This window comes from Musca domestica, unplaced genomic scaffold (genome assembly GCF_030504385.1).
Source record: "Musca domestica strain aabys unplaced genomic scaffold, Musca_domestica.polishedcontigs.V.1.1 75, whole genome shotgun sequence".
NCBI lineage: Eukaryota > Metazoa > Arthropoda > Insecta > Diptera > Muscidae > Musca > Musca domestica.
In genome coordinates, this window is record NW_026712393.1 from 1,993,853 (window position 1) to 2,018,201 (window position 24,349).

Here is a 24,349-nt window from a genome sequence, read left to right on the forward strand (position 1 = left end):
GCAGGTCGCATTTATTATTCGATTGAGATGAAATTTTCTAAATAGCATTTGTTTGGCTCAAGGACGAACCCTATTGAAATTGGTGAAAATCGCTCCAAATTTAGGTATAGCTCCCATATATATCTTCATCCGATTTTAGGTTTCTTGTGTACCAAATGGTGTGAATTTTGCTACATCCAACCGAATTCAGCCTACAAGCATGTGCTTCAAATTTTTGTGAAAATCGGTTCAGATAAAGCTATAGCTCCCATATATATGTTTCATCCGATTTTGGCATTTAAGTCCCTTACATTCGTTGCATGCACTCCACAAGACTGATATTTAGCACCAGACCTCAGACACAGCCCGGCAATTCATAGATCAAATTTTATCAAGTTCGGTTCAGATTTGGATATAGCTCCCATATATATCTTCATCCGATTTTAGGTTTCTCGTGCACCAAATGGCAAATTACAGCCCAAAGTAAGTGAAATGTTGCACTTCCAAGCGGATTCATTCAAGAAGTTAATACTTAAAATTTGGTGGAAATAGGTTCAGATATAACTATAGCTCCCATAAATATGTTTCATCCGATTTGGTGTTTAAGTCCCCTACTTTCGTAATATACACCCCCATAAAAATCATATTTGGTACCAGATAATAGATTCAGCCTAGCAATCCATGATTCAAATTTTATTAAGATCGGTTCAGATTTTGATATAGCTTCCCTAATATATTCGTCCGATTTTAGGTTTCTCGTGCACCAAATGGCTAATTTCAGCCCAAAGTGAGTGAAAAGAGGCACTTCCGAGCGAATTCATTCTAGAAGTTAACATTTAAAACTTGGTGAAAATCGGTTCAGATATAGCTTTAGTTCCATATATTTGTTTCATCCGAATTGGGTTATTAAATCTCCAACTTTCGGAATGTGCACTCTACCATAACCATATTTTGCACCAGATATCTTATAGAGCTCAGAAGTGCCCAATATATTCCTTTCTTTTACGAGAGCTCTACTAAATATACATAGTGGTGTAGGATATCATATAGTCGGCTCCGGCCGACTTTTGAACTTTCCTTACTGTTTTTTTTATGGATTATTTAGAAAATCTTTTGGATTCAGCATTATGTATGTCAATCATTCATATACCTCAAAGTTTAACTAATTTTGTAAAATTGAGTTCTAACCCCACCTGAGGAGAATAGCGCTATAAACATAATTAATGCCCCAACACATTCCCATTAGGTTTCTTAATTTGTTTTACATCACTTGCATCACTCACCCTCTCTCTCTGAGAAAATAGCATGCCCATTGTGTAATAGACTTGTTCGAATAAAATATTTCACTTTATTTTGCAGCATGTGCAGTGTTGCGCTCTTTCCATTTGGTCATCCATCAATTGAATGGATATTTGCATTTTTTTACGCTACGCATTGCCAATCATCGCATCGTCAGTAAGGGATAGGCGTAAAATAGGTATTCAATTACTGTGACTCTTATTTTATGAACATTATTATGAAATGTCATACCCCAATGAAATCTAAAGATCAAATGTCTTCGAGTGTTACATCTGATTACGGCAGTTAGTAATTTGAATAAAAAGAATAGTGGCATGGGTTTAAATTAAGATTTGAATTGTTTTTTTTTTTTTATACCCTGCACCTTGTAACATCCCTAAATATTCGTCGTGAACCCCATGATGTATATATATTCATAATCAGCATAAGATTCTAAGTCGATTTAACGATGTCCGTCTGTCTGTCCGCCTGTCTGTTGATTTGTATTGTGTCTAGGATGGTGGGTATTGAAAATGAAATATATCGATCTTCATATGATGGTACCTCCCGATATTCGGTATTTTGATGATTTTTGCCACCTTTTCTCACGGATTTGTCTGAAAATTGGTATTTGTAGGTCATAGTAGGTCCTAGTTCGTGTGACGAAACATTGTATGTATAAGTCCACGTTTTGGTATATACCATACCATATAACAGTACCTCCCGATATTCGGTATTTTGATGATTTTTGCCACATTTCTTCGCGAATTTGTATAAAAATTGGTATTTGTGGGTCTTAATGGGTTCTAGCTTCGTTAGCGAAACATTGTATGTATAGGTCCTTCCGATATTCGGTATTTTGATGATTGATGATGTCTAAAAATTGGTATTTGTGGGTCATAATATGTTCTAATGTTTCCCTTATCGTAAGGTGTCGGCCCGGCCGAACATAATGTTATTTTTCTTGTTTTTTTTTATTAAAGAAGATTAATTCTATATGTATAACAGAGTAAAAAATCAGTGAGTGTCTGACTGATTTATCAACGCCCAAGCGAAAGGGCTGAAACTACAATCTTGGCTGATACTTTTTTTTTTTCTTTTTTTAATTCGGACTAGGATTTTATTTAAAGTACTAAAAGACGCCAAATTTCACAACGGATACAAAACGGCATAAAAATTATGTTTGGGAAGTATTGGCCGATATACAGGGTGAGACAAAAAAAAACTGTAACAAAGTCAAACGCCACAATTTTTACATTTTTTTTTTAATTTTATTGAATGAAAGCAAAAAATGTCGGAAATAGCATCAAATTTTAGAATAACTTTAGATTTGTTCGAATTGGTCACCTTTGGCACGAATTATGGCCTTCAAACGGTCACTGAAACCGTCACACGCTGCCCGAATGTTTCCCTGTGGTATTTTGGTGCATTTCCGGCGAAGCGCATGCTCGAGGTGATCGATGCTTTGGTATTTTTTAGTGTCAACCCTGCTTTCCAAAATACTCCAGACACAATAGTCCAACGGATTGGTATCCGGAGATTTTGGTGGCCATTATGCGCTGGAAATGTAGCGAGGAACCTGGTTGCGATGATGCTTATTCCTGTTGGAATGTCGAGGGTCTGCGGCCAAAATGTTTGCATGCCCAAGGCTTTAATACACCCTCCAGAATATTTTCGCCATAATATTCGGCATTTATTCTGACGCCACGGTCGGAGAGCAACCATCGGCTATTTTGGCGGCCCACACCATTACAATGGCCGGCGCTTGGGTTCTGGTGGCCAACCGAAGTAAACACTATAATTTTCTTTGTTTACAAACTGCTGGAAAACGTATGTTTTTTCACCGGAGAAAATCGGCCAAGCGAAGTAACTCTTTAGCTCTTTTGAGTCTATTTTTTTTTTTCTGTTGCGGTGTAAGTTCTTGCACTTTTTCGAATTTCAATGGCTTTACCTCGAGCTCATTTTTCAGCTCACGAGCCATTTTTCGGCTACTGCGTTACGGGTTTCGATCAAGTCGCTTCTTTACTTTTCAAACCATTTCTGTTGATGTTGCTGTTTTCTTCCGTCCACTTCCCTGACGTCGGGCTATGCTACCAGTATCACGGTAACGAGTGGTGGTGCGAGACACAAAAGATTTATTCACATTTAAATGCTGAAGTGCTCTAACAATAGCCACTTGTGGTTTTCCAGCCAAATATTATAAAGAAATACCATTATCTGAAATTTGGCATTAGGATCACCAGAAGTACTTAAAAACACTAAATTGTGTACCATTTGTAATTATGTGAAAGGATAGAACGCATTTGCAACTATAATTGTTGGAAAAGTACTAAGTGGTACTAAATTTTGTGTTGCGTGAAGGGAAGGAGCTGGAATCACGAAATTTAACATTTAACATTAACTATAATTGTTCGAAAAGTACAAAGTGGTACTAAATTCGCTATTAATTGAAGGGATAGGGCTAGAATCCTCAAATTTGATATGGATGTCACTGTTGGTATCAGGAATTGAGATATGGAGGTGGTTTTGCAAATGCGAACTATATTTGTACGAAAAGTACTAAATGAAGCTAAATTGGGTATAGGGTGAAGAGATAAAATGGAAATCCTCAAATTTGGTATTGAGGTCTCTATTGGTATCTGGAATTGAGACATGGAGGTTGTTTGGAAATGTGTCCTTATTTGTACAAAAAGTACTAAATTGAACTACATTTGGTGAAGGGATGGGGCTGGAATCCTCAAATTTGATATTGAAGTCTCCATTTGGGGATTGGAAATTTGGGGTGTGGATTGTTTGGAAATTTGTACTATAATTGGTGATAGAGCCGGAATCTAAAAATTTGATATTGATGTTTCATCTGGTGTTGATATCTGAGGGTGGTTTTGTAAATGTGTGCTAAAATGACTAAATGGTGCTAATTAAAGATGACTGTTGGTGTCTAGGATGGTGAGAGGGACATTGATTGGGATATGCTACTAAATGTTACCATATTTGGTATTGGATGAAGGGATATTCTGAAATTTCATATTGAGATAATTGTTGGTTTCTAGGTTTTACATATGGAGATGCTAAATTAGTTCTGGTCAGAAAAATTGGATGTGTGTCCATTGTGCAATAATTTTACTAATATTCTCCCCGCTAAATTTCGAAATGATTTTTTTGGCGTAAAAGGTAAATCTTTTCCAATTATTCGTTTTCGAAAAAAAAACTTGAATGATAAATAAGAGTACAACCCTGAAAGTCAGAAAGTATATTACGATGTATGATGTTTTGAAAAAATAATTTCCAAAATGAACAAATTATGCATTTTGAGTACTAAAAAGGCCTAACTCGAGCTACTGGAACGAATTTAATGTATTAAGGTGGACTTTTCGCTGACGAAGTATCGGACACTTACTACTTAAAAGATTTACTACTTTAAAAGATTTTTCCAGCCAAATGTAAAGAAATTATACTATCTAAAATTTGTCATGAGGATCACCAAAAGTAGTAAAAAGCACTAAATTTTGTACCAGTTGTATTTTGGGGTCAATATATTATCTTTTACTGCTTCGGAAATTTTAAACAAAAAACTCAATACAACACTGCGTCATAATCGACATAATTAAACCCAGTCAACTTTCATAATTCCCTCATTAAAACAATTATTCTGGCTTGTTTCATGTGAAATTAAATTTAATTACAGACAACAGATTGTCTGTAACTAGCTGGCAAGCTAGCTGGCCATATTTAAATGTGGCCAAAACACAACACAATGAAGAAGTAGAGGAGGAGAGGTGGTGGGGAGAAAAACAAAACTGAAACACATTTTAATGATGCAATCAGTTGACCTGATTTGGCCTAAAAAACCATCACAAACCGAAAACAAGCAACAGAAACAATCTTCCGGTCTTGTCTCTTTGCTTTGTTTTTGTTAACGGTTTGTTTTCATGCAAATTGGTGTTGTTGTTGTATGTTGCTCCCCATTTCTTTTTGGTTATGGGAGATAGACACAAAAAGGCATTCATATTCTCAACGAACCAGAGGGAAATTATGTTAATTTTAGCCACAAACAAGCTTTTTTGGAGGGGAGGAGGGGAAGAATGACAATTCTCTGAGAATTTTTGAAAGATTTGATAATATCGGCGAAAAGCACACCAGGAGAAAATATTTCGTTTTTTTTTTATTTTCTTTTCTTTTTTCATTTTTTTGGGAGGGAAAATTTAATTGTTTAGTTTTGAGATTTCAACAGATGCTTGCAATAAATCAAGATTGCATTGTTCGAAATTTGGAAAAAAGCGTAGAAAAAGAATATGTGCAAAGAGCGATAAAACAGTCCAGTTGTTCGATGTGGAATTTACAATTCAAAATAATTGAAAAATACTACTGTGAGGATTGTTTTGAATATACAGCGTAATTGTTTGTTTGTTTGTTTAAAATATCTTCAGGTGTTGCAATAAATTGAAGAAAATACCACTCATTTGTATTAGTTTCGAACAGAAAATGTTGGCATAGGACAATTTAAACAAACAGAACTAAGCAAACAGAGTCAGATCGTATTGTGTACTCTGCCACATCAAGAGCACTGAAGATCAAATCGAAGTACTCGTCCAATATCAGTTTTAAAAAGAAAACAGATATTTGAGATGTAAATAAAACTAGCAAATGCCCACTACTTCGCCAGCGACAAGACCACCTTAAAATTTGAAATTCTTTCTGATAGTTCGTGTTAGGCCTTTTTAGTACTCAAAATGTACAATTTGATAAGTTTTTTTTTTTTCAAAACTTAATACATCGTAAAAAATTTTCTGACTTGCTGGCTTCTAAATATTATTCAACCTTTCCTTTTTCGCCAAGAATAATGTTTAGCTTTGAAGTTTACCGTAGACCATATTATATAAACTCTGACGCAATGGTCCCACATCCTGTTTTTCAGGCCAAAACTAAACTACTAGATATATAAACCCTGGAAACCAACCGTGACATCGATATCAAATTTCGGGATTTCAGCCAATTTAGTACCACTTAATATTTTCGTACAATTATAGTCAATATTTTCAAAACCACCTCCTTATTTCAATTTTAGACACTAACAGAGACTTCAGTATCAAATTTGAGGACTCCAGCCCTATCACCTTATCCAATTCCAAAGTTAGTACCATTCAGGACTTTTCGTACAATTATAGTACACATTTCCAAAACTGCCGCAATATCATAAAAACACAAACGATTGACGATTCCAGTCCAATCCCTTCAACCAATACAAAATTTTGTACCATTTAGTACTTTTCGTTCAATTACAGTACACACTTCCAAAACTGATTCCATATCCTTACCACAGACACCAACTAAGACCTCAATATCAAATTTGAGGATTCTAGCCCTATCCCTTCAATTAATACCCAATTTAATACTACTTAGTACTTTTCGAGCAATTATAGTACGCATTTCTAAAACCACTTCCACATTTTATCCGCAAATACCATCAGTGACATCTATATAAAATTTTAAGAGTTCAGCGCTGTTTCTTCATATTTCAAAATTCGGGACTCCAGCTATATCCCTTCACCCAATGCCCAATTTAGTACCATTTTGTACATTTCGTACAATTATTGTACACATTTTCAAAACTATCTCCCTATATCCAGCCTACACATAAACTGCCACCATAATACCAAATATAGTACTATTTAGTACTTTTCGTGCACTTGTAGCAAACATTTACAAAACCACCTCTTAATCACAAAACTAACATCAACGGGGAACCCAAATACTAAATTTCAAAATTTCATCTTTATCCGTTCACCCAAAACCAAACCGTTCCAAATTTAGTACAATTTTGTACAGTTCGCACACTTAGTACATATTTCCAAAACCAATTCCTATTCCAAATACCAACAGAGACCTTAGTATCAAATTTCGGGATTCCAGCTCTATCCCTTCACCACATAGGCAAATTAGTACCATTTAGTACTTATCCAACAATTATAGTACACATTTCCGAAACCACAGATACCAACTGAGACTTCAATATCAAATTAGAGAATTTCCCGCACTATTCCTTCACTCAATACCAACTTTAGTACCATTCAGTACTTTTCATGCAATTATAGTGCACTTTTCTGCAACTACCTGCATATGTCCAGGCTACACATGAACAGCGACTCTAATACCAAATTTCAGATGTCAAGCACTATATGCTCACCCAATACCAATTTCGTTATCACAAACATAACAGCAACAGGAACCTCAAACACAACATTTCAAAATTCCAGCTTCATCCGTTCACCCTAAAAAAATTTGTTCCAAATTTAGTACACTTCACACACTTAGAACACATTTCCTAACACACCTCCATATATTAATTCCAGATACCAAAAGAGAACTGAATATCAAATTTCGGGATTCCAGCTCGATCCCTTCACCACATATGCAAATTAGTACGACTTAGTACTTATTGGATAACTGTAGTACACCAACTGAGATCTCAATATCAAATTTGAGGATTTCCAGCCCTATCCCTTTACGCAATACCAAATTTAGTACCATTCTGCATTTTTCGTAGAATTATAGTACACATTTCCAAAATTACCTCAAGCACTATCTGTTCTCCCAATACGAAATTGTACCAAATATAGTACTTTTTAGTACTTTCCGCGCACAATTCCAAAAGCACCTCTTCATCACAAACCTACCATTGTCTGGCACCCCAATACAAAATATCGAAATTCCAGCTTTATATGGAGGTTTAGTACAATTTTATAATTTTTCATAATTTTTGGGATACCATAGTATTTTGTTGTTGCCCCTTTATTGTTGTTTTTAAAAAAAACAACGTTTGTTTATTAATGGAGAACGATGGTAATGTTTACCAGGGGGTGAGGCAGGGAATACCTAGGTTCTGGAAAGAGCCACCAATCCTCATCAGTTCCCTTGTTTCTTGCCTGGGATATTCTCAACACAAGTTTTAAAAATAACTTCTATGACAAAAAACATTTTTATCCAAGTGTCGAGATTGCAAGCTCAATAGAAGAGGAACCAAAGAATTAAATAAAACTAAAATTCTTTTGGAAAATCTTCTAAATCTTACAACCGCACTTATAAACATTTACATCTTTCTCCACTTGTTATGCTTTCGTTTTACATGAACGAAGAAGCATAACCATTCATAACCTTTCGAATTTCCAAAAACCCTTTGATACATCTATTCTCCACTCCATCAGTGACACTTATTCCAAATGTCAGAATTCTAGCTCTTTCCGTTTGTCCAATACAAAGTATTCAATTTTTAGTACATACTTTTTGTACCCTTCTATTGCGATATTTCCAAAAACCCAATCTTATCACAAGGCTTTAATTGTGCAAAATTTCATTCTAGGTTCAGCAGTTTCATCTGGACCTTAATATTTTACTATTTTCATAATAAAATTGTCAACCTGTTCAACAACTAAATACCCGACCATAATGTGTTAATGTCTTTTGCCGCCAGCTGATAAATTCGTAGACAATTGCATTGGCCAAAATGTTTTCAATCAGATAGAACAGGCAAAAGGCCATGTCTACATTTGTAGGAATTTGGCATTTGATGATAAAAAGTCAACTGAAAACAATTTACATTCGCCAAACATACATATATACATACACCAGTCTATTATATTTAAGAGTGCGCCATAATCATCAGATTTCTTTTTCGTTTTTACTATTTCTCGAAAAACTATTACAAATCAAATAATTTCGATTGAAATTGAAGTGAAAAAAAAAACAAAACCAAGAAAATCAATAGGAAAAGATACAAATAAAAAAAGAAAAAAACTTGACAACAAAGTTGGTCAAATGACGTCAGAGATGATGAGGTTTTTTTTGCTGGTTGGGTGGCACTAGAGATGATGATGATAATGATGAAAATGCGGATGCTTGGCGGCTAATACATGAATGGTTTCTTTTTGTGTGTGATGCAACCCAAACAGACTGCCGCCAACCAGTCAACCGACAACATCAACAATAACTCATTCTTGCCACATGTCGTAACGCATTGCTGGCAAAAAGAAAAATAAACAAAGGGAATAAAATAAAAAAAATAACTTGACTAAGCTAAGAGCAAACAAAAAAAAATATATAAAAAAACTATAAATTTATAAAAGAACATCTTGACAAAATATTAAAAATTATTTAATTTTTTTTTATTATTTTTTTTAATAAATATTTTTAAAACAAAAATTGCATTTTATCAAAAAAAAACTGTTTAGTTTGATGCCTATTTTGCAATACTGCTTCCCACATGCATATACATACATATGTATGTATGTATGTATATGGGTTCAGCTTGCGTATGCGTAATATCATCACAAAATCATTCACCAGCATCAACATAAAACAGATCGTGAGAACACAGCTAACAAAACATTTGTTAATACATACATATTTGTGGTAGTTTCTCGCTTTGCTAAATAAACATCGTTTTTATGACGTCACTTCTGCTGTTTGTTAATCCATCTCTTGGAGGCGGCGCATTGGTATTGTTGCTCACCAAAAGCAATTCGTGTTGGTGGCTAAACTATAATCGTTTGACGCCGTTGGATAGGAAATGGGAGCGGAAAGCTGTAATTTTGTTGTAGGCCCAAAAATTCGAGATAATTGAAAATTTTGGTTCCACATAAAAATATTCCTAGATGTTAATAGCCATAATTTTTGTTAGATTGCCTAAAAGAATAAACGGTCCGATCTCTACCATCTTTATAACAGATCTTGTGTTGATGGAAATATTGAGATGGATCAAGTCTGAATGGAAGCGGATGTTATTCTCGCGTTTTCTGAACTTCATGGATACTCATAATATTGACCCTTTGTAGGGGAGGTACCAGAAGGAGTGGAGCGATATATCCCATGTTCACAGCAGATCCTATGTTGGCAAAAGTAATGGCATGTGTCAAATTTGAAGACATCTCGGATTCTATGATCGTTTTGGTTATTCAAAATATTGACCCTTTTTGGGGGAGGTACCACAAGGAGTGGACCGATATATCCCATCTCCACACCAGACATTGTGATATGTGTAATTTGAAGACACTTGGACTTTTACATCACATTTTATAAGAGTTATAATTATTCAAAATTTTGACCCTTTGTGGGGGAGGTAATTGATGGAGAGGACCGATATCTATTTTCGCACCTGATCTAGCACTGATGCAAATATTGGGATTTTCAAAGTTGGAGCAAAATCGTCCAGTGCGGTTTTTTTTTTTTAAATCGAGCTTTTATTGCGGAGGTACCAAAAGGAATGGATGGATATTGCCCATCTCCGAACTAGATGTAAGTTTTAATACTGGATGAGATGGAAAAACTGCAACCAAATTCAGACTGCTATCATTTCTAAGCCACTCGCCCGACAGCTATTAAAATAATTCCAATGGCAGCTCATTATATTGTTTACATGCGTACAAAAGCATTTTGGTGAGAATTTTTCAGAAACAAAGTTATTCGTGATGGAATTCAAATTCTTTATATTTGGCTGGAAAACCACAAGTGGCTATCGTTAGAGCCCTCTAGCATTTAATTGTGAATAAATTTTTTGCGTCGCGTACCATCGCTCCTTACCGTGATACTGGTAGCGTGGCCCGACGTCAAGGAAGTGGATGGAAGAAAACAACAACATCAGCAGAAATGGTTCGAAAAGTAAAGAAGCGACTTGATCGAAACCCGCGTCGCAGTTGCCGAAAAATGTCTCGTAAGCTGAACATATCGCAATATTCCATTCGGCAAATATTAAAAAATGAGCACGGGGTAAAGCCATTGAAATTCCAGAAAGTGCAAGAACTTACACCGCAACAGAAAGAAAATAGACTCAAAAGAGCTAAAAAGTTTCTTCGCTTGGCCGAAAGTGGTGAACTGCCGAATTTGGTTTTCTCCGATGAGAAAACATACGTTGTCGTTGTCAAACAAAATGATCGTGTTTACCATAGAGGTAGAGGTGAGCTGAAAATGTGCATTTTCGGTTGGCCACCAAAACTCAAGAGTTGGCCATGGTGATGGTGTGCCGGCCATGGCATCAGAATAAATGCCGAATATTATCGCGAAAATATTCTGGAGGGTGTATTAAAGCCTTGGGCACGCGCACATTTTGGCCGCAGACCTTGGATTTTTCGTGCAGCGTGTGACGGTTTCATTGGCCATTTGAAGACCATAATTCGTGCCAAAGCTGACCGATTTGAACAAATTGAAACTTATTTTACATTTTGATGCTATTTCCGAAATTTTTGGCTTTCATTCAATAAAATAAAAAAAAAAATCTAAAAATTATGGCGTTTGACTTTGTTGCAGTTTTTTCTCACCCTGTCCACACTCTCTAGCTATATGGCTGAGGGTACAAAAAGATTTCGCAAAATTTTATATCTCGAGTCATAGGTCAAATCGGGGATTTTGATTAAAAATTTCAAAATTTTCAAAATTTTTGGAAAAACATCTTGACCTTGAATCGAGGGTTTTGAACGATAATTTTCCAAAGATCATCAAGACCTTGAATCGCAGATTTTGTAAGACAAATTTCGGAAGAACATCCAGTCCTTAAATCGTGAATTTTGAAAGACAAAATTCTGAAAAACATCTAGAAATTACATAATGCTTTAAAAAAAAAAAGAAAATCAGAAGGACATCCAGACCTTCAATCGTGGGTTTTGAAATAAAATGGCCTAAGGAACATCTCATCGTGGATTTTCAAAGAAAAATGTGAAAAAAACACCCAGACCTTGAATAGTGGGGTTTGGAACACAAATTTTCTAAAAAACATCCAGACATTGAATTCTGGATTTTGAAAAAAATATTACTGAAGAAAATCCAAACCTTAACTCCTGGATTTTGGAAAAAACATCTCTGAAAAGCCTGCAGACCTTGAAGCGTGGAGTTTGAAAGAAAATGTCCTGAAGAACATCCAAACCTTGGATAGTTGATTTCGAAAGAAAATTTTCGAAAGGACATCTAGTCCTTGAACATGAACATCCTGAATCGTGGGTTTTGAAAGAAGATTTTCAGAAGGACACTCAGGCCCTGAATCGTGTTTTTTTTAAGAAAATTTTCTGATGAACAGCCAGATCTTGAATCGTGGATTTTTTAAGAAAAATTTCTGAAGAACATCTAGAGCTAAAATCATGGATTTTGAAAGGCTAATTTTTGAACAACATCCATTCCTTAAATCGGGGATTTTGAAAGTGAAATTTCTATGAAACCTCCAGACCTTGAATTTGGGATTTTGTAACAAAAAGTTCTAAAGAACATCCTTGAGTCATGGATTTTGAAAGAAAAATTTCCTAAGAATATCAAGTCCTCGAATCGTGTATTTTAAAAGGAAATTTCCTGAAGAACATCTAGACTTTGAATCGAGCACTTTGAGCGAAAAGTTTCTGAAGAACATCTAGATCTTGAATCGTGGTTTTTGAAAGAAATCTCTCTAAAGAATATTCAGAGCTTGAGTCGTTGATTTTGAAAGAAATTTCACCAAAGAGCATACGGACATTGAATCCTGTAAGACATCGAATCTTTGATAAGCGAATATGAAAGTGAAATTTCTGAAGAACATTCAGATCTTAAATCGTGGTTTTTTAAAGAAATTTCACCAAAGAGCATCCGGACCTCAGACTTTGGATTTTGAATAAAAAGTTTCTGAAGAACATCCAGTTCTTGAATTGTGAATTGTAAAATAATATTTTCTGAAGGACATCCAGACCTTGAATCGTGAATTTCCTGTATAACATCTAGACGTTGAACCGTGGATTTAAAAAAAAAAAAAAACTAAATGAATCGTGGATTTGAAAGAAAATGTCGGGAAGAACATATAGACCTTGAAACGTGGATTTTAAAGGAAAAATTTCTGAAAGACAGTCAGGCCCTGAATCGTGTATTTTGAAAATATACTTATAAAGAGCACCCATATTTGGGATTTTGAAGACATAATACAAAAGCAGTCATGGATTTTAAAGTTGTTTTACTTAAGAAAATTTATCTATGTAGTCGAGGATTTTTTTTTTTTTTTTTTGTTTTGAAAATAGTTTTGAAAGTCATGGATTTTTTATTTTATTTTGAGTCTATAAACCCTATAAAACCCTTAACCTTTACCGGTGTAAAATAACTTCACTCTTTTAGGAGAAACTAATTTTTTACGCCGCCACTATCTAATTTTTCTCCGCCCATGAACTTCCAAAGCTTTTTTCTCTCTCCCACTCTCCTCTCATTTAATAGTAAACGGATCATCTCTGCACAATTATTTTTATAGTGACCGTGTCTCGCTGTCTCTCTCTCACTCTCTATCGCCCCCAAAATCGGCGCAACATTCAAAAGCATATTTCAGTTTCTTTTGGGGTTTGAAAGTGAAAATTTTTCATTTTCCGATAAACGCGCTTCGGTTTTTTATATTTTCCGTTTGTTCTTCCTATATTTTCGGTTTACAGTTTTAGTTCGAAACGATTTTGTTTTTGTTACTTCATTTATTATTTTTTTCATTTTTCCATAATTTATATAATTTTCTTAAGTCAAATACCCAGTTTAATTGAAATAAGTGGAAAATAGTGAAGTGAGTTTATTTTGCGATGACAATTGTCATAAAACAATCACAGAAAAATTAAATAAATTATAAAAAGTGGGAAAAACTAATCAAATTGGTCATTATGGTCCGTATTGTAATGGAAATATTAAAATGAAAATTTTGTTCGTCGTATGCAGTGTAGAAAGAAAATCCCATCTAAAAATAGCCCAACAAAATTTTGTCGAAAAAAACACCGAAGAAAAAGAAACAAAACATACAGAAAACCCACAAAAAAGTGAAAATGTGAACACCCAAAAAAAATGAACCGAACGAACGAACAAATGTCTAGAACGGTGATATTTTTTGTTGCTGTTGGGGATTTTCTTCATTCGGTCTGGTGGTGATTTGTTCGTTTCCATCTGTTCGTGTATTTCATGAAAACCATTGAAACAAAAAAAAAAATAATTGTATATTATTTTATTTTATTTATTCTTCTTCCTCTCGTCTTGTCATTTACTTGCCATTTTTTAAGATCCCAGATGTGTGCTGTATTCTCCGATTTGTATTTGCAAAAATAAACCGATACAAAATATGTGTAAACATATTATTTTATAATCAAATATCTGTGTTACTCGAAACAAAAAACAACAATTCTCTTAAACAAATAATTTACTTGAATTTTTTAATTTATTGCATTATTTATTCAATGGATTTTGTAAATATTACATTGTTGTTGTTATCTTGGTGTTTTTCTTAATTGCTGCGTTCGTACATTCGTTCTCCAGCAAAGTTTATTTTCAAAAGGTGCTAAATTTAAATTTAATGCGCGTCTGTAATATTGAGTTGTATATTTTTAAAAAAAATTGTTTAGAATTGGAAATTTTTTCATTGAAGTGATTTATGTCAGAAGCACTCATTAATTGCAGATTTCTTCATTTTGTTTACAAATTTTAAATGAAAAATTATATACGCACATACATATATGCAAATATTACTTTAACATATTTTGTGTAATTTTCGAAAACAAAAGATATTTTTAATGTTTGGTAAGTCTACCCAAGCTCAATTAATTAAAAATAAAAAAATAAATAAATAAAAAATATGTATGATTCAGAATCATTTGAATATGAATGAATTTGAATTCAATATTCAATAAAAGATTTTTACCGAAAAATACTTTGCTTTTACAAATTTCAAAGCCCAGTCTTTGGAAAATGGCACAGTCGCATTTCTTAATCAAATTAGGATGATTGAATTACATAACTAAAAGGGATATTAGATTTTCATGAAATATAATCAATTAAGAGTGCAGAACAGATCTACTCTTGTGTAAGTTTATACAAGGCACGTACTGACTTACAAAAATATTTAGGGACCCGAACTTTTTATACCTTGCAGGGTGAGAAAAAAAAAACCGCAACAAAGACAAAAGCCATAATGTTTATATATACATATTTTAAATTTTATTGAATGAAAAGAAAAAATGTCGGAAATAGCATCAAATTTTATGGTCGATAAAATCTGCCTATGATCACCAGATACGATTTCAACAACTCAGAATTTCATATCCCTACGTATCCCACCAAATACGGAGAAAAATAATTCCACCTATTCTTAATTTATTCTACCCTACACCATTCTATGGAGGGTATATTAGCTTTGTCATTTAATTTGTAACTCCTCAAAATATTCATAATAGACCTTACAAAGTATATATATTCTGGATCAGAGTAAAATTCTAAGACGATCTAGCGATGTCCGCTATCTTTCGAACGAATTGGGGTATAAGGCTAAAAGTTTGCATACATGCATAGTTTACCAGTAGGCAGGTTAAGTTCGTAATGGGCCATATCGGTCCGCGTTTTCGTATAGCCTCCATATAACGGTATCTCCCGATAGTTCGGTATTTTATGATTTCAGCAACATTATTTACCGGAATCGTTCAAATTTCACATTTGAAGTTAATAATGGGTACTAAAACCTATAGCAAGAAATTTTGTATGCAGGTCCACTTCTTCGTATAGCCCCCATATGAGGGTACCTACCGATACTCCGTATTTTTATAATTATTGCGACATTATTCATCGGAATTTTATAACCACCCATAAAAAGGTTTTCAATGTAGTAGTAGTTTTCAAAGTTTTTTTTTTTTTTTTTTTTTTTTGAAAAATTTCAAGTTCCTTCCAAATGGTGGATGGCATTAAAAGTTCGGCCCATCCGAACTTAGCTACTTTCGGCATATAAGCATATCTTGCTCTGAATTCTCTGTAATTTATCTTCCCAAAATTTAACTGAATAAAGAACAGTGGATTTACGAATATACCTTTTGACAATAATATTTTGGGAAATGTATGATTTGGAAAAAACAAGATTGTTGCACAAGGATGCTTTTCAGTACTACAATGGTTATAATTTACTTATTTTATCATAAATATTTAATTGAAATGACAATATTTATTTAGCAATATACCATTTTTATAAAGAAGATTAAAAAATCTTGACATTTTGTGATAGTTATTAATTTTCCGAAGTTTTCCAATGGTTTATATGAATTGAAAAAAAAAATCTTTAACATTATTGAACTTTTGTGATGGTTATAGCAGAAATAGTGGACCAATATAGCCCCAGTTAGATTTAAAATGTGAAACAGTAAGCCCAGCTGCTGTACTCTTTCACTCTTAAAACATATTTTAAATTAAAAATATCAAATATTTATTTTATTTCATACAAAAATAAAAGAGTGCATTGCTTGCATTTTAAAATTGTGTATTGAACATCGAATTCGATTCAACTTTGACAAGAATATTGTCAAAGCCTTCACCAAACCAAAGTTATAGTGCATACCAACCAGTCAAACAAACAAACAAACAGTCTGACGAACGAACGGACACACGGACCTGACTATATAGTTTCCAAATATCATAAAATTAATTTCTTCCATGGAGACATAAGGCACATTTTGGCCATACCATATAATCCTCTGTAATCATAGGCCTGAGGGTTAAATGAGTATTGCTATTATTGAAGTACTCGAAAAGTGTTCCCTTTCAAAGTCAGTTATATTAGACCTACGAAATATTCGCTCAAATTCGAGCTGGAGCACTCCTGGAAGTAGAACAAGTAAAAAAGCAGTAAGTTCGGCCGGGCCGAACCTTGAATACCCTCCACCATTTGGAACGAATTAGAAAATTTTCAAAAAAATAAAATCCATTAAATTTTATTTTAAATCTGTACAATATCTAATATAGGAAGGTGCCGATTTATGGGGGTATATATGATATTGTGGACCTATTAAGACAAATCTATGTCTGGGTGTAAAGTACTCACAAGGAACTCCTTGTGTGGATTTTCAGATAATTCCATTAGAAAAAGTGGCTAAAATCATGAAACTACTGAATATCGGGGGGTATCGTTATATGGGGGATATACGATATTACGGACCTATATACACAATTCCCTTTCAGGGGGTAAAGGGGGGGCTAAAGTATTCACAACGAACTACTTGTGTGAATTTCCATTGAAAAATGTGGATAACATCTTCAAAATACCGAATATCAGAGGGTACCGTTATATGGGGGCTATACGATATCGTGGACCGATGTAGCCCATGTTCGAACTTGACCTGCCTGTAGACAAAAGAGAGATCTGTGCAAAATTTTAGCTTCCTATCTTAACTCCTTTAGACTATAGCGTGATTACAACAGACGGACGGACAGGGCTAAATCGTCTTAGAATTTTACGCTGATCACGAATATTTATACTTTGTTGGGTCTAAAATGATTATTTCGATAAGTTACAAACGGAATGACGAACTTAATATACCCTCCATACTATGTGTGGTGGAGGATATAAAAATCGAGAACCACAAAGTTCTACATGGTACTAATTTTGGATCACTGTTGGTGTCTAGGGTGCAGAGGTGTAGATTGCTTTCAGTATGCGTTGTAAATGTTACTAAATTTGGTATTGGGTGAAGGGATATAAATTAAATTCTGATTTTTCATATTGAGCCACTTTTGATTTCTAGAATTTGCAAATGGAGACTTAGAAATAGTTTTGGAATATCGGATGTAGGTTTTGGAATATAAGATGTTAGTTTATTGTGCAATGGTTTTCTAATATCCTGCTCAGTCTGAAAAATTAGTACGAGTTATGCAGTTTTGAAAAAATATTGTCAAACTGAACAAATTGTACATTTTGAGTAATAAAAAGGCCTAAAACGAACTATTGGAATGAATTGAAAACTTTAAGGTGGACTTTCCAATGACGAAGTATCGTTTGTTTTGGTAAATCAGCAGATTGGTTGCAAGCTTCTGCAGGCATTCCATCCGTTTAGTTTTCACACTTTTCTTCTAAAGAGAATAAAACTAAGTTACTCTCCCATATCTATTTGGCATTTTAAGCTTCAAGTTACAGCAACTTACTCTTGATTTACCCATTTCATGGGTGAGAGGTGTGAAGAAAATGGAAATCATAGGTGGCAATTATAATCGCCTTATGTAATTTAGGTCTATGGTTGCAGTATATAATAGGTGCGCTTTTTTATAAATGTAGACAAAGTTTCCGAAAAGTATCAAACATCCAGGCATGATTTTTTTAGAACGTTCCCATGCCTCTTATTCCCACCCCTGCCGACCGAGAGGGCGACCTCAATTTGCATTGGGATCGAGTCTTAAAATTTTCGGCTTATTAGGATTATAAAAACTCTTTGGGGTTAAAATGATTGAGGAGTTACAAACGGAAAGTATTTGGAGTTGTCATTAGACTAACGGCATTCTCTATGCCACACGTAGGTTCAGAATTTTATAATCCTTACCAAAACTTGGTCGTTACAGATTTCTAATTTCAATGTGGAATTCGATAGTTAATACATTAAAACTAAGAAATCCAAAAGTTGAGATAAAAATACGAGTAGACGATTATTTTTTTTTTCGAAAATATTTTTGTTCTTTTTTCTGGAGAAGGATTATCCAATATCAATAGAGGGTACATTTTTGATAGCTTCATAAGAACGATTTATATGTTCATGAAAGAGTCATATAAATATCTGTAGAGTTTAGTCATATCCTATCTTAAATGGACTAGGATTTTTGACGTCCGGCAAAGCCTCCGGGTTTCTTCACAGAGAGATACTTGATAGAGTCCTCTATAAACCGCTATATACTTTACTTAATATACCGACGAATTAGTCAATCACATTTTTTTTATTTAAATAATGCGCTTTCACTTATTGTTTGACCTGTATATGTCGTACCAGAAACTGTATTGGGAACAAAAAAAATCAATTTGGTTAGAAATGTGCCAGTTTGGTAGAAAAATGCTGATAATCCTTAATATCGACTTTAAAAATTTCGTCAAAAAACCCACCTAGGATTGGATATATTTTCAGTACACCACCTATGGAGTCCACAAATATATGGAATATAAAACTTTTTTTTACTGAACGGACAGTACTCTTTGCCTCAAAAATATAAATTAAATCTATTTGTTGTAGCCACCTAATGAAAATTAACAGATTTTTTTGTTTTTCCAAGCTTATTAAGCCTAGAATTGCAAATTATTTAGATACTCGCATTTATCACATAATTAAGATAAAAAAATCATATTTTGTTCTCGATTAATTTTAAAATTAATTTCGCTATATTTTATAATTTTATAACTTTTCCCAGAAGTATTTTCTTATATTCTTATCAATTTCGAATTGCAAAAAATTAAATAAATAACATTTTCACAATAATTAATCTAATAAAATATTTGTTTTCCTTTCCCTTTCCAGATATGATGCATCAAACATCTTAATTTCACCGCCTGCCGTTCAACTTATTATGGATTTAGCCGATCAAATCGATGATTATATTTGCACATTTGAAGGTCTCGGTGATATAACAATGGATTCATTAGCTATGTTCATATTTATATGGGCCGTCTTGGCCCTCTTCCTAGTGTGGCTGTGTAAGTTTTTATACCAGAAATATATGGTCAAAGAGAAGCCGGCCAGTGCCAGCAACAGTCGACAGAGCAGTGTCGCCCCCGGTGGCAGTGGCATTAAAACTGAAAAGCGTTTATCGGAACCCCGCGATATTTTGGCTAGTAAAAGTGAAATAAAGGATTTGCTGGGTAAACCATCGGCCGGTGGTGGTGGTGTTGGTGGAGGACGTGGTCGTACCCCCGGTCCGGGTGGTATTGGTGGTGTTGGCGGTAGTTTGGGAATGGGCGGCGGTGCCGGCGCCCGTCGCCGTGTTGTGCGTCAGAGTTCAACTGGACCGGAGAATCGCAAGAAACGCTATGTACCACCACCATCAAATGTTGTGGGACCAGAAACGGTGAGTGTTGACATTTTTTTTTAAATTTTTAATCCTAATATATTTTTTTTTATTTTTTAGACTTCTGTAACCTGGACCAGCCAAGTTTTCCGTTGGCTCTACAGCGATTTGGTTATTGTCAATGAATTGCTCATGGCCTGGGTTATTGCCTTGAATGATACGCTACGCAAAAATACAGATGAGGTAAGAGATAAATTTGTATAAAACAAAGTTAAAAAGTATCAGTCGGTTTTGCCACAGATGTATACCCTTAGCAAAAGTTTGATTATTTAAATATATTTCGACTTCTGTTATGATAATGCAAATTGTTAACCCTCTATGGAGTAGGTTCCGAAGGAATGGGCCAATATTGTCCATTTCGTATCGGACCTAAATAAATACGATACGTGCCAGGTTTGAACTATATGAACTACTTCCTTCACTTCATATGGGATAATTTTTAGAAAATGTTAAATATGCGTGAAGTACCAAAGTCGATCGAAGTATTTCATTTTCATACTTCGTCTAATACAGATAAAAATATTGGTATGGGCAAAATTACAAGAAAATCGAACATTTATATCCAATTTTCTGCGAAGTCATAAATTCCATATTTATCTCAAGTTTCTGGTTGAGAGAAGTATTTAGATAGGACAAGTTGTAAAGAATCGCTGGCTTGTTTCGCAAGTTATGACAAATAAAAGTATTGAAAATTGTGACCCTTTGTGGGTGAGGAACCAAAACGGGTTCGCATATATAGCAAAAATGTTTTTTTTCCAAATTTTGAACCCTTCCCCCACGTACCAGATTAAAAATTCCCATCTATACCGTCTTTATATCAGATCTTGTGTCGATAGAAATATTGAGATGGACCAATTTTGAAGCTTCATGGATATTCAAAATTTTGTCCCATTGAGGGAGAGGTTCCAGAAGGAATGGACCGATATATCCCCTCTTCTCACCAGACCTTGGGTTAATAAGAGTGATGGGATGTGTGAAATACGAAGGGAACCGGATGCTTATTTCGGATTTTCTAATCGTTTTGGTTATTCAAAACTTTGACCCTTTGTGGGGGAGGCACCAGAAGGAAGGGTCCGATCTCTATCATCTTTATAATAGATGTGGTGCTGATAGAAATATTGAGATATGCCAAGTCTAAATGGAATCGGATGTTGATTTCACGTTTTATGCACTTCATTGGTATTCAAAATGTTGACCCTTTGTGGGGGAGGTACCAGAAGGAGTGGACCTATGTATTCCATCTTCACACCAGACCTTGGGTTAGTAGAAATAATGGAATGTGTGAAATTCGAAGAGAACCGGATACTTATTTCGCATTTTATTAACGTTTTGATTATTCAAAATCATTAACCCTTTGTGGTGGAGGTACCAAAAGGAATGGTCCGATCCTTACCATCTTTATAACAGATCTTGTGTTGATAGAAATATTGAGGTGTGACAAGTGTGAATGGAATCGAATGTTAATTTCGCGTTTTATGGAATTCATGGATATTCAAAATTTTGACCCTTTGTGGGAAAGGTATCAAAGGAGTGGACCGATATATTCGATCTTCACACCAGGCCTTGGGTTAATAAAAATATTGTGATGTGTGTAATTTCGCGACAATTGGACACTTACGTCACATATTATAAAAGAATTATAATTATTCAAAAATTTGACCCGCTGTGGGGGAGGTACTTGATGGAGTGAACCGATATTGTCCATTTTCGCACCTGACGTAGCACAGATGCAAATATTAGGATTTGCTAAGTTGGAGCAAAATCGGGTTATCCTTTCACTTTCTGTGCAGTAAAAAACTTTTTTGGAAATATCGACCTTTTGTGGAGGAGGTACCAGAAAGAGTGGACCAATATATTCCACCTTCACCCAAGGTCTGGTTAATAAAAATATTTTGATGTGTGTATTTTGTAGACAATCGGACTCTTACATTACATTTTATAATAGTTCAAAATTTTGACCTTTGTGGAGGGGGTGTTACTTGATGGAGTGGGCAGATATTGTCTTTTTTCGCACCTGACCTAGCACTAATGCAAATATTAGGATTCACAAATCGAATTATCCTTTCCCTTCCTGTGCAATAAAATACTTTTTTCAAAATATCGACCTTTAGCGGGGGAGGTACCAGGAAGATTGGAGCGATATTGCTCATATCCGAAGTCAATATACGTTTGATAAAAATATTACGATGTACCAAGTTTGGACCAAATCGCATTTTTCCTTCGGGAGTTATCGTGCGTACCAACCAGATAGATAGACAAACGGACGGCCATCGCTAGATCGACTTTAACTTTCCTAAAACGGATTTGGTCCAAAGAGACCCAGGGCCTAAAATCATTATATTGATGAGACACATTTTGGCCGAATCAAATGATATACTCGTATGCCCCCTCTACCCATATGACTGAATGTATAATTGGAAATAATATAAGTTTAAGTACGTTTTGAAAATGCTGATTTTATAACAATTGGAATTAAGTAACCTACGTCTAAATCAAACATTTTAGACATTATGGGCCTCCAGGATCCAATATAATTTTAACTTTATGGTACATCGTTAACGCCATTTAAAATCTACGAAGTCAGAATAGATGTCTACCTCCTTCGTTACATTTATTATTATTATTTATTTCCTATTCCACTTAACCCCCAAAAAAATTAAAAAAAAAACATTTATTATTCTGTAAATAAAGTCAGTCAGGCATTCAGAGCGGATACATTTATAACTCTAACTGGACTTTCCGGATTTCAAATTCATAACCAAAACACTTCAAATTTTTACGAACCCAATCCCCCAGCCATTCAAACAAACTTATTAATGACATCATTATCAATTCAAATTTGGGTCATAAATTTTTTTTAATATTAACATTAACAAAAAAAAAACCTGTGACATCACCTGTTTAAAATCCCAACAACAACGAAAAAATCAATCATTTCAATATTGTTTTCATCATCAAACCTTAATGATGTCATACCCAAGTAGAAGTTTATTTTTTAGTTTTCTCCCAAATACTTCCAATGGGCAATGATGGGATCGGTTGTCATCGAAAGTCCTAATTTTATTTACTTTACTTGGAATGTAATCTTAATTAAAATCATTCATTGAAAAAACGAACGTGAATCTTCAGCACCACTACTGACTGAGGCCTCATCCCATCCTGCAAAATTGTTTCTGTTGTTGTTTTTCTATTTTTTCTCATTCTTTATGCATTTTTAATAAACAATTAAATCATAGCTATTCATTTGATTTTTCAACATTCAGACAGTGATGAATATGTAAAATATCTATCTACGAAGCGTACAAAGAAATAAACAATCGAACAAACAAACAAACAGCTACGGATAAAAATGTATATTTTTCTCTTCAACAATGTGTGCACATTTCTACTAGAAAATTTGTTTTTATTGTTGTTTCCAACTGTCAATGAAGTGGCATTGTGGTTTCAAACGATTTTAGAATTGAAGGGAGGTCACAAAGAGTTTGTAGTGAACAAGTAAAAAAGTAGGTTATTTCGAACGGACCAAATTCGTAATACCCAACACAACTTGGGAGGACTGATTCAAAGAAATATCCGCTGAAAAATACCCTTAAAATTATTAAAATACCGAATATTGGGTGGTACAGTTATATGGGGATTCTGCGAAAACGTTGATAATACCATATATCGTTAGGAACAATTATGTGAGCGTTAAGCATATAAAACCACCACCAGAAATCAACTGCAGACATCAACAGAGACCTCATTATCAAATGTCGGGATTCTAGCACTATACAGGGTGAGATGAGAAAACTGCAACAAACTTCAGGCTGCTGTCGTTTCTAAGCCACTCGTCCGACAGTTGTTAAAATTTTTCCAGTCACAGCTCATTATATTGTTTACAAGCGTACAAAACCATTTTGGTGAGAATTTTCCAGAAAAAAAGTTATTTGAAATAGAATTCAATCGTGCTAGTGTGATTTCTTTATATTTGGCTGGAAAACCACAAGTGGCTATCGTTAGAGCACTCCAGCATAAAAAAATTTGAATCAATCTTTTGTGTCTCGTGTCATCGCTCGTTACCGTGATACTGGTAGTGTAGCCCGACGTCAAGGAAGCGGACTGATGAAAAGAGCAACATCAGCAGAAATGGTTCGAAAAGTAAACCATTGGCCGAAAAATGGCTCGTGAGCTGAACATATCGCAATATTACATTTGGCAAATATTGAAAAATGAGCTCAGGGTAAAGCCATTGAAATTCCAAAAAGTGCAAGAACTTACACCGCAACTGAAAGAAAAT

The 24,349-nt window shown here is 34.5% G+C and overlaps 1 protein-coding gene across 23 annotated transcripts in view; it reads left to right on the forward strand.

Annotated features, from left to right (window-relative positions):
• The window catches only part of LOC101900611 (uncharacterized), a 153,818-nt gene that overhangs the window by 83,243 nt on the left and 46,226 nt on the right, over positions 1 to 24,349 (forward strand). For 18 of the 23 annotated variants that reach the window (XM_059130482.1, XM_005185729.4, XM_059130491.1 and 15 more), the window contains exons 1-3: positions 13,643 to 13,795; positions 19,524 to 20,070; positions 20,131 to 20,253. In XM_059130482.1, coding sequence (XP_058986465.1) covers positions 19,573 to 20,070; positions 20,131 to 20,253 — 621 coding nt within the window. In that variant the 5' untranslated portion in view covers positions 13,643 to 13,795; positions 19,524 to 19,572. Of the gene's footprint in view, positions 1 to 13,642; positions 13,796 to 19,523; positions 20,071 to 20,130; positions 20,254 to 24,349 lie in introns of those variants that run through there. The other 5 variants (XM_059130483.1, XM_059130485.1, XM_059130486.1 and 2 more) reach the window with 2 other exon arrangements.